The sequence below is a fragment of the Gigantopelta aegis genome, chromosome 10 (assembly GCF_016097555.1).
Source record: "Gigantopelta aegis isolate Gae_Host chromosome 10, Gae_host_genome, whole genome shotgun sequence".
NCBI lineage: Eukaryota > Metazoa > Mollusca > Gastropoda > Neomphalida > Peltospiridae > Gigantopelta > Gigantopelta aegis.
This window is the reverse complement of record NC_054708.1, coordinates 70562355-70577678: the sequence shown is the minus strand read 5'-3', so window position 1 is coordinate 70577678 and position 15324 is coordinate 70562355. Positions and strand designations below refer to the sequence as shown.

Here is a 15324-nt window from a genome sequence, read left to right as displayed (position 1 = left end):
TCAACAGTCCACTCACGCTGTAACCGAGTACCGATACAGTGAGGCCTATTGTTTTTAAATCTATGTCAACCTAATTCTACATTTAGGTGAGGGGGGGGGGGGGGAGGCGCAGCCGCCACACAGACTCATCTATAGACTACCATAAATTCACGAGTCAGGGTGCCACCCCCATGTTTTGGAGCAATCTTATTCAATTTAGGCCTACTTATTGGAACAAAATTGATGGAGTCATTCAAGAAAAATTAGCTGGCCCGAGAACTTTTCACTATGTATTTCTATAATTATGTCGTGGTAAATTTTACTTGTAGAATGTACAAATTGGTATTTCATGACTTCTAGTTTTTAAACACATACACCCCCCCCCCCCCCCCCCCCCCATCAAGCTCTCTGGAATTTATCATTTACGATCGCGCTAAACACAGACAAATTAGTTCAGCTAAAAAAATTAAATAATACTCCAACAAGATGCTAAATAGAAACTTGAAAATAGTAAACTGATATACATGTGTGTGTATGTATGTATGCATGTATGTATGTATGTATATATATATTATTATTATTATTATTATTATTATTATTTTAAATTATTAGCCTTTTAGTGTGTGTGTGTGTGTGTGTGTGTGTGTGTGTGTGTGTGTGTGTGTGTAATTATTTACAGTTGTAATTACACCGAATTACTGATCGTGCATTTGTTTAATATATAACATTTAGTGATATATCTCAAAATATCAGTGAAATAAAAGTGTTATCAGTCACTCCTTGACGATAACACATTTTAGAGTGAAAATTTCACTATTTCAGTCTAAAATGTGTTATCTTTAAAAACGTACGGGTCGCATGGTTTTTCTAGGGACGGTCGAGTAATCGGAACCACGACTGTTATTTTGTTTGGCCTAGACCTATTGTTTTTAAATCTATGTCAACCTATGTCACTGTAGAAAGTGTTATCTTCACTAAGAAAGCCGGAACTATTTTGCTGCTGGCATTTTAAAAATAAGGATAAATTTCCAAATGTTATATAATAAATAGAAAATTTCATGTTTTTTGTCAAATATGATTTATATCTCATCTCGTGAAGTTTGCAATCATATCACACTCGTTGCGCGCGCGACTCGTGAGATATGATTGCAAACTTCACGAGATGAGATATAAATGACATTTGTGGAATGTTTTAAGATTATGTCATCGGTTAAAATAAAGTATTTTTACCTACCCATGTTTTTAAAGTTTTTAATTATGGTTATGAAATATTTATAAGGTTTTCACTCCGCTAATGATGTTGAAAAAAGTTCAGATGAATTTCTGAAAAAGAATATATAAAACGTGTATGTGTATATATGTATGTATATATTAATGTATGTATGTATGTATCGATGGATGGATGGATGGATGGATCATTGGATGGATGGATGGATGGATGTATACGTATGGCATCGGGAGTTCAGTAGTAAAAATCGTATATATATATATATATATATATATATATATATATATATATATATATATATATATATATATGTGTGTGTGTGTGTGTGTTATTAATATGTTTAAATTACAAGTAGATATCTAATGAAACAAAATACTACGCTAGGCAAGGCACGGTAGTTTGTTTTCTTTTGTGTAGTTAATTCACCCTAAAAGGGCCCCACAAACCTAGCTGACGTGACCTAAATGCAGGGATACAAGAGATCGTATGACTGATTGATCGAGGGAGTGATCGCTGGTGGTGTAAATATTGGAGTTGGTGTTCACCCGTCTAAGATTCTTCTTTTGTTCTGCTGCAGTTGCAACACGTTTGTAAGTATTTTAAGGGGTTAGATTAAACTCATAATGTATGTAACCCAAAGATGTATGCATGCGATCGTAAACAAAAAGCTGATCGTATGATACGTGTGTACAGATCATTCGTGATTCAAGATGGCGACTGTTCGGTATTATTATTAGCTTGTACATTGCCATAACAAAGAAATATCTTTTGGGAGGAAATCAAATACAAATGCAATTTCAGTATTATATTTCTTTATTTATGCATCGATACTGCAGTGTTTTCATATTTAATATCCAGTAATATGTTGGTGTACGTGTTTGTAGATAGTTGTACCTTATTACCATATAGTAAAAGTCTATATAGCCTATGCCAATATTGTGAATGTCATATTTATTTATTTTTGTTTAGTCAGAATTATTAGTTTATATGCATATTTCGATATTTAGAAATAAATAAATTGTTTTGTTCAATAGTTTAAAGAATTCATATATCTTCACGGGCGTAGGAAGGCGTCAAAGTGTGTGTGTGTGTGTGTGGGGGGGGGGGGGGGCACACACACATATATAAATATAAATACATGTAACAAAATATAACAATCATCGCTGCTGCCGCCCCCCCCCCCCCCCCCGCTTCCTACGTCAGTGATCTTTATAATACAAAATACACATGAAATATTGGCGCATCATTTTACTGTTTAAAAAATACAGGCTTTTACTTGCTATCCATCAAAATCTGTTTAACGAGGGAAGTTCTTAAAGCTAAAGGAATTTAAAACAAGACATTAGACAGTCTATATGATATATAAAAGGGGCACTATTTTGTTACCTCGTTTGTCTTTTGCTCTCACAAGTTATAAACACGACGGGGTTTTCAATCAGCAGAAATTGAATAACAGGGATTAGTTACAGCACAACAATGTTAGGTGAAGATGATCCAAGTTCCAAATAATAATAATAATAATAATAATAATTTTTTAATAAGAATAATAATATAGAACAGAAAAGAAAAAAGAAAGAGAAAATAATAATAATAATAAATTTTTCAAATGGATGATCCAAGTTCTAAATTTTAAAATAATCAATAAAGTAAAAAAAAAAAGAAGAAAAAAACAAACCAACAACTAACAAACAGAATATATATATTGTTTAATAATGATCATGTTCAACAATAGCCCAATCAAATAAATAGTAAGTGGTTCATAGTGACCAAACCGGAGCAACTACAAATAGAATACGTGTAGGCCTTCCAAACTATTAATGGCGCAGACTCCAGTTTCAACCCGTGAAAATAAACTCTTAAGTTTAATTAATCTACAAACCTGTAACACATTTTGATGCGGTTATAACAGTGACAAGCTAAAGTTCGTCATGTTTAAACAGGGAAATATAAAAATAACTAGAGCTTGTCTCAATAACCATTACTTCTCAGACGAACGTGCGTTTTTAGAATTATGAAAAATGCATTTTGGGGTATTGCAAAAAGCTGGATGACCAGTATCACTTCAGGTGTACGAAAATTAACATTCTAAATAATAAAATACTCTTCTTTGACAAAACAGATGAAAGTTCAGGGATAAATTCAGTCAGCCGTTTTTCGCTGCATGAACATTTATGGTAACATATTTTGACTGGTTCCCGAAGTGATCATTCGGTTTAATGTGTAGCGTAATAAAACAGTCTCGCCAGCGTTAGCGGCAAACGGCTGGCTGAACTTACCACTGATCGCCTTGAACACCCGCCTAGATTCTCATGTCTGATGTTATTTAATGATCCAAATATCACTCGCCTCACATTGTCAGTATTCAACCTGAACAACAGCAATATAGTACTTGCTATTAGTAATGTTGTTGTCCGCAGAATGTACACACAAGAGCATATAAAATAATATAAAAAAAACAAGATGCATCTATATACCAAAGTATTTCTTTACTAGACCAAATACCGTGAGCTGTTTTGTAGTACGAATGTTAAGTTACTAAAATATAATATCTGTAAATTTATTGACTGTGCTTTAAAAACATTTAAATCCCCAAGCAAATGGATTTATTTATTGATTTTATTGATTTATTGATTATTTTATTTATTTATTTATTATTTATTTATTAGGTAGGGCTGTAATAATATGTATTGTACATGCAGTAGTTTGCTGATGTATAATTTTTTTTAGGTGATCTGAGTTCAAACAAAGTTGTGTTGTTGTCAAAGTGAAGACGTTCAGGCATTTTCCTTCCTCGTATGGACTGTCCTGCATGTGCGAAAGAGCATATATACATCTGTAAATTCGTTTCTAATAGGAACTAGTTTCTTCTTAGTTTTTTCTTTCTTTCTGAACGACAAAAAAAGTTGTTGTTTTTTTGTTTAACGACACCACTAGAGCACATTGATTTATTAATCATCGGCTATTGGATGTCAACCATTTGGTAATTCTGACAGGTAGTCTTAGAGGGGAAACCCGCTACATTTTTCCATTAGCAAGGGATTTTTTATATTCACCATCCCACAGACAGGAAAGCACATACCACGGCCTTTGATATACCAGTCGTGGTGCACTGGGTGGAACGAGAAATAGCCCTATGGGCCCACTAACGGGGATCGATCCCAAACCGACCGTGCGTCAAGCGAGCGCTTTACCACAGGGCTACGTCCCGCCCCTTCTGAACGACAAAACAATTATCTTGATTAAAATTGTATCAGCACAGGAGTCAAGACAGGAAGGAAGGAAGAGTATTGACAAGGTTTTGGATGTTAACCATGTGATAATTCTGACATATATATAGTCTTAAAGAAAATCCATTATATTTTTTCGTTAACAAGAAGGGATCTTCTATTTGCACTTTTTGACAGACAGGATAACACATACCACAGCATTTGATATATCGGCCATGAGGCATTGGTTGGGACGAGCACTCTACCGAATGAGCTACCTCCCCCCCCCCCCCCCCCCCCCCCCCCCCACCCCATCCCGATCTTTATATGCACGTTATTTTAGACAGGACTATAGTATATACCGTGGCCTTTGGCCTGTGATGTACCAGTCGTGGGGCACTGGATGGGAGAGGAGAGGGTGGAGTTCACCGATGGCGATATATATATATATATATCCTATTTTGTTTTACACTTCACCTCTTTGCGACCCCACATGTATATGGAGTACCCACGTAATAGTATCCTAGATTACCGTGACCTTGACTAGTCCGCTTGAAACTACGTTATGTACACCAGTTTTGTGATGCGCGTACCAACCAATATTCGCTGGTGGAGTGCAGCTAGGAAAGAAATATTTGGTAGAAGAAATGTGATGGAAAAAAAAAATCAACAAAAGTTCAGGATGGCATAATTTCGATTTTGTTGAAATATTTTCGTAATACTGAATTTTATTCTAAATTTTAATTTGACCTGTACTATTTCTGTGATATTTCTTGCACAGTTATTTACACTGTGTTTTAACTTAAGTCAACTCTTGAATTTTTATATTGATGTTATCATCACTTCATTCATGCATTTGTTTGGCACCCAATAGCCGATGCTGGGGTGTCGTTAAACATTGTTTCATTCATTCATTCATTCATTCATTCACTCTTGTTTTCGAAAGCCGCAAAAGGCATCTTTGTGCAGCAGACGTTCTAGAAAATTGCAAGTTATTACTTAAACTTATTTTGACGATGTATATTTTTAACACATACATGTATTCTTCAAAACTGCAAGAGGTCTCTTGGATATTTCTTTCTGATACACAAGCGCTCTTAAAATGTCCAGCAACATTGATGAATGTTTGTACAGTTGTATCAACTTGAGATGATGCCATGTTTTAAACATAAATCATAGGGTCTACTCATTGAAATCTTTTAGATATATTAACGAAGAGAGAACCTTTTTTGTACACCCATAAACCATTATTAATGTTTAGCTGGTGGGAAGAATATTTAAAATTTAACATTTATCATCTTGGTAGTATTCCTAATCAATCGGTTTTCTTTTCAGATCTATCTCAGCAAGATGGACAAACAGTATTCTGTGGAGTTCTTCGCTTGTTTTGTCGACTCGGTTCAGAAATTATGTCGGGACTACTTAAACTTCGAACAAGCCGTAGAGCTGAGCGGGTATCTGTGTTTGGAAATTGACAACAGCAAGAAGGAGCGCTATGTCCTCAGCGAACTGGTTCAGAGTTCGGGTGACGTCATCAGTGAAAGTTATTGTACAAAGGCATTCAAAACTGTCCGAAAGGGTCCCACCACTACGGTAGGGTACAGGGGTGCCGAAAACATCAGCCCAAGATACAGACTCAACCAGGAACGAGGCCAGAGAGAGCCACCGACCAGCGCCTTGTATCAACACCCAGCGAGTCAGTTTGCTATAGGAATCCGCGACACGCGTGTGGGCAGAAATGAAAAATCACAGGATACTTCCACATCGTCCTTCATGAATCGCCCATCTGGTCCAACGTCTAGAGGTATGACATCCGGGACTGATTTGATGTCTAGTAGATTGCACCATGTAAAGGACTCTGAAACAAGGGCTATCAAACGAACTGCTTCATTTCCAGACGATGCACCTTCATCCAAAAAAGGTAAAATAATTCTACTGCTGCTCTCTACTTTTGATACACCACTATTACACTACTACTACCACTACTACAAAGACAACTACTACTATTATTACCACCACCACCACTACTACTATTACTACAACCACCACCACTATAGTACTACTGCTACTGTTGTTGATTCTGCTACTGCGACTGTTACTACTGCTACTCAATAGAAACAACAAACACTTTAAACTTGGTAGTGTATAACATTCAGGGTTTCTGCCAAAAGGTAAAACGGGGTAAAACGGGTATGGCACCATACCCAAATTACCCAATGGTTTTTTTAAAGCTGACCTTTTGACAAAATTAATTAGTTATAATTATTGTATGATTTTCTTAACCTTAACGCTAAATTTAATTTATTTCTGGAGAAGGATCTCCCCCCCCCCCCCCCCCCGCATACCCTCTGTTGACTGTGGTTGCATTCAATTCCATTGCGCCACACCCAAATATTTCTTTCTAGCAAAAACACTGACATTCAGTGATAGTCATAACCTAAAAATCGGAGTTTTCGTGTTTTATAAATAGTTTTTATAATAGTTATTATAGTTTTAACTATCAATAACGGTAACCAGTAAACCGGTGGTTTATCTAGGCCAGTGACAGGTAGAGTGATTATTATTTTATGTCTGGTGGGTTTCCAGCAATGTTTTATTTTTAATTAAAAACAAATGTTACTAGGTTTAAACAATATTTTGTTGGTGGTGAATATACGAAGAGATTGCTTACCGCCTCTCGTGATAAATTATGGGTTAAATCTATATGTGTGTGCTGTAAGTCATGTTACCAGCATCAAATTCCACTGGTCCTCTCTTTCACAATGATTGTGTTTTTAAAATTAAACTAAAAACCTCAAACACAATATGCATGGTCAGTCGAAAAGAGTAGCCCATGAAGTGGCGATAGCGGGTTTCCTCCCTCAATATCTGTGTGGTCCTTACTTAACCATATGTCTGATGCCATATAACCATAAGTAAAATGTGTTGAGTGTGTCATTAAATGAAACATTTCCTGGTCCGATCTCAACGTGAAAAAAGTTGAGTGATTAATTGCTCTTCTGATATGGGGAGTCATTTTAGACATTTAGTCTTTTTTTTAAAATTAAATATTACTTAAATTAACCACATTTGAATAATTTTCAAGGAAATATATTTTATATCTAAACATTGTTTACACCATAATTCCTTCCAGTTAGAGCCTTGATTGATAGCATATTAATCCACATGCTAAGGAGAGCTAACATTACTCTCCTTGAACTAGTTTCAGGGGAGTGATGGGAAGCGAGAGTCATGGCTCCCCTTAAATGGCGAGGTCTGCATACGTTAAACGTTTACTTTCAATACATTGGTAATTCACGCTATATTGCAGATACTATAAACACCGGATCGCCAAGCGGTGTTGATGAAACATCTATCTCACCAGAAGAAAGCATCCGCCTGCCGCTGGCTGTGACTGTTAAACAGGAACACGATGTCCCGTTTATGGTGATTGACAACCCAGAAGGTGACATGTCAGAAGATCAGTTTCACGACAGCAGTGAGCAAGGTCTAGGAGGTGGGGCCGAGAACTTCATAGCAGCACGTGCAAGCGCCATTGGCGATTCTCCAGAAGCTACTGAACGGGCGCCTCTGCTGTCGAGGCAAATACAGGTAATAGATATTGGTAAACTGAAGGGGAGTCCACCTCACGTTGTTTCAGTGTTCAATGACATGAATAAAATATTTCAGTACATTCAGAAACCCGTTGCTATTCACTGTCCAAACATCAACAAAACAATTTATGTGAACCACACATAGTCTCTCTTTTTTTCAAAGAAGTGTGGATCCACTTCTAGACCATTCTCATTGGTGCCTCTTCCCAAATCCCCTAAATCTGACTCCTGGTAAATGATTAATAAATACATAATCTGCATTGATAAACTAAATAAACAGATTGTAAAATAAATAATCTGCATTGACTAATAAATACAAGTTAAATACAAATTAAAAAAAAATATTGACACATGTTTTGTCAGTTGAATATAATTATAATTATTTAAATAACTGCTATAATTAAATAAATTACTAATAAATAGCAATACGATGTGCTTGAAATGTAAGTATAATAAACAAGGTATAGTATTATGTAAAAAATTATATCAATAAATAAACTTTAATTATAAATCAATACATCTGTTTTGCTTTTGAAATCTTCTTTATATGAACTGAGTTTGCTCAGTTGCAACTCGGTCACTGAAACATACCATTCATATACTATTATCGGATGTAATGCCGAATTGTATTACTGTGTCAGTCGAATACTCTGTGTATGTTTGATTGCTTAATTGTGTAAGAAAACACATGGTTGAGGTTGCGTGAATGCAGGAGAAAGGTTCCAAATGAGGATGTCTCAAATCAACAAAAATGTACTTGGACTACAACAATTTTAGTTGAATTTAAAAGTGTTAGCAATTTGGTCATACAAGCCCATATTTAATTGATTTAATCAGGAAGTGTATTCTTCAGATTTAACTACAATTAGTATTTGCCAATTCGGTGATGGACAGCTTGGACTTTGCTAGTTTAGATTGTTGTGCTTTGTTGATTGATATTGCAACTTTTTGTTTTAATTTGGTGCGCTTGGTCTTTTTATCAGTGTCTACAAATATGTCTACCATAAATATTTTGTAAAACGTTGTCAAACGATAAACAAGTAATGTTCGATGATCAGTTGGTGTAAGTTTCGTGATAAAAACGCAGATATAGGCCTACTAATATTGCTACAGATGTCATCATAACATAATGCGACTGGACTTGTTCTTGCAAAGACTTCACTTCAATTTAACCTTTTTATTCTTCGGAAAGTTGAACATGATCCCCAGCTTTGGTCACTTCTTTACTAATTTGTCCTCAGTATAGCCAGTCTGCTCTGGCACAGGTCACGGATAACATTATGCAACAATGAGAGGAAGGGACCGTCGCTTTCCATTACTAACCAAACTATATGGATAAATCTATTGGGGCACCAGATAGAGATTCATGGAATCAACCACTAGTTTGCCAAACGCCATTTCGACTCTGCATTGTGCAAAGATGCGATCTTGTTCATGGATAACAGGTTGGTCTTTCTGGAACTAGATAGAGATTCATTTTGCCAAACACCCATTTGACTCTGCATTGTACAGAGATAGGGTTTTGATCACGGATAACGGTTTTGCCGTTCAGATTGGGAAGTCACACTAACGTCACTTTTCTTCTTCCCAGATTGGCATTTCGGCTGGAGGATCTTCTGTGACAGACGGTACAACGCCAGAATGCAAATGGGGTTGGGACACAGGTGGTCCTCAACATCAACAGCACGCCACTGCAAAGGGACAGGATTTGTGTTCTTACTGTAGGCAAAAGTTTCCGAGACGGGAACTCATTCAGAAGGATCCTTATGGAAGTCTTTGTTCCAAATGCAGCGGTGTCCTTGGTGTAAAATCAGACAGCACTGTTAAGAACAGTAACAACATCATGATCCCCTGTACAAAATGTAACGAGAAATTTTCTCAGAAGGCTTTCCTCTGTTATCACATGAAGTCGGTTCACAAGGACGAGTGCAGTACTGACACGGAAATCGACTGGGATAAACTGTGTGAAAGTTCATATACCAAAGACCTTCTGTCAAAGCAGCCTCAGATGAATCGGGTGCTCAAAAACTTCCCATGTGACTTGTGCGATAAATCATACACATGCAATTCCATGTTGTTAGACCACATAAACTCTAAGCACGCCAATCGCTCCTACCAGTGTGTGTGTGGTGCTGTATTCTCCTGGAGATCCGGCCTGGAGAGACACAAGAAGAGGTGTATACTGATTACACACAAGGATATCAGTGGGAATATGATGACTGAGAAAGACATCATTGACATTGGAAATCACCCTGGGATGCAAGGCTTGATTGAATGAAAGCGATCTTGGTCAAACTATTCATTCCACATTTTAGTATTTTCTATGTGACTTTGAACTGTTCTCTGTATCTCAAAGTGAAATGTTACCAGATCGCTTGTCGTGCTCAAGACTACTTTAGTGTACTAGGTAGAGACCAATATACATTTTATTTCTTCATTGAAGCATTGTCAAGACTGGTTTTATCAGATGTTCATGAAAAAATATTGCTCCTCATGTTAATACACAAGTCAAGCATTGTCAATGCAGTGATAAAAAAAACCCCACTTGCCCTAGTGATTACTTGTTTTAGTTATTATTTTCGCCAACATGGTGCGAACGTAAGTGAAGTGTAAAAATTGGACATTACATCAAAATGGAAAAGTTTAGCGTAATTGTATTGTCTAATAACGATTCCATTATCGTGAAACGGTTTTTATCACACATCATTATATACAGCGATGAGTTTGTTGCGTCATCAATGTTTTAAAGTATTAGTAATTAACAATACCAGCAGGACACTTGCGTGTTTAAAACTGCACCTTGCCAACATTATCCGTTGGCAGTATTTAGTACCAGTGGTCTAGTCAATAAATGTACATTAAAATACTACAAATATATATAGTAGTTGTTAATATCTCTACCATAACATTGTTGTACCTTTTGTTTTGGGGGAATTGTTTTTGGTGTGTGTGTGTGTGTGTGTGTGTGTGCGTAGCCAGGGTTTTATATTGGGGGACAACTCATGGGGGGCCCACACCATGGACATAGGAAGGTGCCAAAAAGTGGCACACACACACACACACACACACACACACACACATATATATATAATGTATAAATATATAAAAACCATCGCTGCTGCTACAAAGTGTGTGTGTGTGTGTGGGGGGGGGGGGGGGGGGGGGGACACATGCCCCCTTGCCCCCACTTTCCTACGCCAGTACACACTATGTAGTGGCAGATCCAGAAAATCCATTTAAGGGCCCCAATGACATGAGGAGGAATGCCAAGGGAACTTTGCGGGGAGGTTTGAAGGGGGATCGTAAAAAAGAAAGAAAATTAATATATACTCTTCAAAAGAAGAAACGCAAAACCACATTGTCGTAACATTTGGAGAATTGATTTCATTATTGAATGGTGAGTCCGATAATTACCAAATGTTGCAGGATTGTTCACAATTCACTCTAGTCCATTGTGAGTAAGTGGTAGGACACACCACCAAGGTCAAGGTCATCTGGAGTCATCTGGAGTCAATACCGGGTGTGGCCTCCGCGTGTGTTGACAACTGCCTGGCACCGCCTGCCCATTGAAGCAACCAGAGTACGGATGACGTCCCGGGGGATGGTGGCCCACTCGGCCTGCAAGGCTGCTGCCAGCTCGGGCAGGGTCTGGGGCTGTGGTTGTCGCTGTCGGAGGCGTCGGTCCAACTCGTCCCATAGATGCTCAATTGGGTTCAAATCTGGTGATATCGATGGCCAAGGAAGGACATTAATGTTGTTGTTCTGTAGGAAAGCCGTTGTGAGACGTGCTGTGTGAGGCCTGGCGTTGTCATGTTGGAACACTGCGTTGGCGTTGGCCATAACTGGAACGATGTGTGGCCGGAGGATCTGGTCACTGTAGCCCTGTGCATTCAGGTTTCCCTGCACGTGGACCAGGTCAGTTCTGCCAGTGTGTGAGATGGCTGCCCACACCATGACACTACCCCCGTCGAATCTGTCCACTTCCTGCACGCAGTTTGCCGCATAACGTTCACCACGACGCCTATACACGCGACATCTTCCATCATGACGTCGGAGCAGAAATCGGGACTCGTCACTGAACCACACCTGTCTCCATCGCAGTTGAGGCCATTGTCGATGAATCTGGCACCACTGCAGTCGGAGTCGACGGTGTTGTGGTGTTAAGATGACACCTCGAACTGGACGTCTGGCACGAATTCCTACCTCACGTAGGCGGTTCCGTACGGTCTGGTCGGATATCCTGCGCAAACCTGGTATTGCTGCGGCTATGGAGGTGGCAGTCGTCAATCGTTCCCGAAGGTGGCGTACCCGGATGTAGCGGTCCTGCCCGGGGGTAGTGACCCGTGGTCGACCGATCTAGGGAGGTCACGTGTTGATCCATGTTGTTGGTAACGGTCCCACAGTCTGGAGATGGTGCTTGGGGACACATGGAATGCCCTGGCAACGGCCGTTCTGGATTCGCCTGCGTCTAGTCGGCCGATGGCATTGTTTCTCTGCGGTTCACTGAGACGTGGCATGTCCTGGATTGTCAACTGTCGGCCAGATACAGAGGCCAGGCAAGCGAACACCCTGCACTTTTATACTGTCGGTGTTCATGTTGCACGTGCAGACAACGCACGTGCAGTGGTGACATGGTTTGCACGTGGCTGCGTTTTTGCGAATATTCACATTTTGGAACTTTATTGTACAGTAGCTGCGTTTTATCGAATGTAACCGTGGGAATGTGTTTGGGACATGCAATGACCTTATATTCACAAAGCATGAACCGGTAGGAAACATAAAATCGGAGTTATAACCCATTTGTACCCTTTTGCGTTTCTTTTTTTGAAGAGTATATAATAAAATTATAACTGTCGCAAAATTTAGGGCGGAGAGGCGGATCCCTGCCCACTCTAGATCCTCCTCTGATATATATATTAAAATAGTAAGTTATGGCAAGATAATGATTTCTCGGTAGCGTCGTGGTTAGGCCATCGGTCTACAGGCTGGTAGGTACTGGGTTCGGATCCCAGTCGAAGCATGGGATTTTTAATCCAGATACCGACTCCAAACCCTGAGTGAGTGCTCCGCAAGGCTCAATGGGTAGGTGTAAACCACTTGCACCGACCAGTGATCCAGTGATCCATAACTGATTCAACAAAGGCCATGGTTTGTGCTATCCTGCCTGTGGGAAGCGCAAATAAAAGATCCCTTGCTGCTAATCGGAAAGAGTAGCCCATGTAGTGGCGACAGCAGGTTTCCTCTCAAAATCTGTGTGGTCCTTAACCATATGTCTGACGCCATATAACCGTAAATAAAATGTGTTGAGTGCGTCGTTAAATAAAACATTTCTTTCTTTTTTTCTTTGCCGAATTGCATCGAGTTGACAGTGTCAGGTTGTTTCACTTACCAAAAAGGAGATTTAATAAGTTTCCTTTTTAAAAGTAAAATGGCCGAGTTTGTGCTGAAGTATAAAATGGGCATACTTTGTGACTTTGTCTCACTGTATAAATATAGGTAAAAACGTGGCTTCTTTCCCCCCACTAGAGATTGTGCCCCCCCCCCCCCCCCCATCCACTCCAGATATAATTCCTTCTAATATACATACTTATTGGGAAAGGTTATAGAAGATCGCATAACCTCTATATACGAGATGGTTAAAGTTTGTTTTGTATAACGACACCATTAGAGCACATTGTTTTATTAATTATCGGCTAATGGGTGTCAAACATTTGGTAATTCTGACATATTGTTAAAATTAATGTTCTTTAGTGGTGTCGTTAAACAAAACAAACTTTAACTTTTAACTTTACCACACGACTACGTCCCGCCTCCCAGTATAGGAGAATATAACATGTAGAATATAAATATTACTAGACGTTTGTTTTGTTCATATTTTTGTAGGAAAAGCAACACGCACATAGTCAGCCTAACGGCGGTGGCGGCGGCTCTAGGGGGGAGACGTTCACCAACATCGAGCGGATGTTGAAGGCCCAGCAGGAGAACCTGATGCGGATGCACACAGCGCCGTCGTACATGCGCACGATGTCGCCGGTCAGCCAGACGTACTCGTGTGACAAGTGCGGCTATGTCAGCAAATGGAAGTCAAACCTCACCCGACACATGCGCCTCAAGCACGGGGAGATGAAGGACGAGCAGAGCGTGGGCTACCCCTACAGTCAGGTGCTCTACCCTCAGAACATGTACGCGTCGTCGACCTTGTCGAACTTCTCCTCCGTGGCACACACTCCCGCTCAATCCCCCAGTACCCATTTGGAGACCTCGTTCAAGTCCTCGGTGAGTCCGGAGAGTGTAGCAGACGAGAAACCGATCCCGAATGACCAGACGCAGACGTCGAAGCGGAACCAGGAGGAAGAAATGTCGCCCAGATATCGGTGTCAGGTTCCGAACTGCGGACAGACGTTCAGGAAAACGCGGCATCTTCAAGTGCATATGAACGGTCATTACAAAATTAAGCCGTATAAATGTGAAAAGTGTGGCGAAGCGTTTGAGAGTCATTTTGATTGGAAGAAACATTGTGCGGCATGTGAATCAAGCACTTCATCAAACGCTGCTGATGCTGATGCTGATGCTGACAAATCTGAAACTAATCCAGAAGACACTGAACATGTTAGTTCTGATTAAAATGTTGTGTTTCATATATTCAATGTGTTTATGTTATGCATGAACCTAAAGATTAATACATTCATTTGATAGACTTGTTTTCATGAACGAGATAATTATTGAAGATATAATTATTTTGTTTTCACTTCACAACAGGTTTGTTAAATAAATAACGAATTTTCTTGTAATTTGTTTTTATAATTACGGTGCAATATTTTATGTTTTGTTAATTTTAAAACACAATCAATAATAATGAACGGAATTTTCTTTGTTTGTGTATTCAGATTACTTTGAAAATATACGTATATTGTTATTGCTAAATATTATTAGATCTTTTAAATGATTATTTCATATATCTTGATTCTTATATGTATTGTAATCATTCTGACACGAATAAAACGTTTTCCATGTTCATTTGTATAGATTAAATATTGCGAATCGTAACGATCACAAACCCATAAAAGAGATCATGTCTGAAATTATTGGAAATCATAAACTAAAACTAAACTTCTGTTAAATCGGCTATGATAGTATGGCCTCCGCGAGTCCAACATGTCGAGTACTCGATGGTCAAACTCGACCCAGACCGGAGTACCCGACACTTACACAAGATGATGATGCAACTAAGGAATAAAGTTTGTTTTGTTTAACGACACCACTGAAGCATATTGATCAATTAATCATCAGCTATTGGATGTCAAACATGGGTATTTCT

At 38.9% G+C, this 15324-nt stretch overlaps 1 protein-coding gene across 2 annotated transcripts; it reads left to right on the top strand.

The window, feature by feature from the left end:
* Nucleotides 1-1666: 1666 nt before the first annotated feature.
* On the top strand, nt 1667-15009 carry LOC121384052 (zinc finger protein with KRAB and SCAN domains 1-like). Of its 2 annotated transcripts, none has more exons than XM_041514248.1 (4): nt 1667-1797; nt 5749-6334; nt 7724-8004; nt 13890-15009. In XM_041514248.1, the coding sequence occupies exons 2-4, from the start codon at nt 5764-5766 to the stop codon at nt 14628-14630; spliced, it is 1593 nt and encodes a 530-aa protein (XP_041370182.1). In that variant the 5' UTR covers nt 1667-1797; nt 5749-5763; the 3' UTR covers nt 14631-15009. The 2 variants fall into 2 exon arrangements, with proteins under 2 accessions (XP_041370182.1, XP_041370183.1); XM_041514249.1 differs by lacking the exon at nt 13890-15009 and adding an exon at nt 9598-10881.
* The last annotated feature ends 315 nt before the right edge of the window (nt 15010-15324 follow it).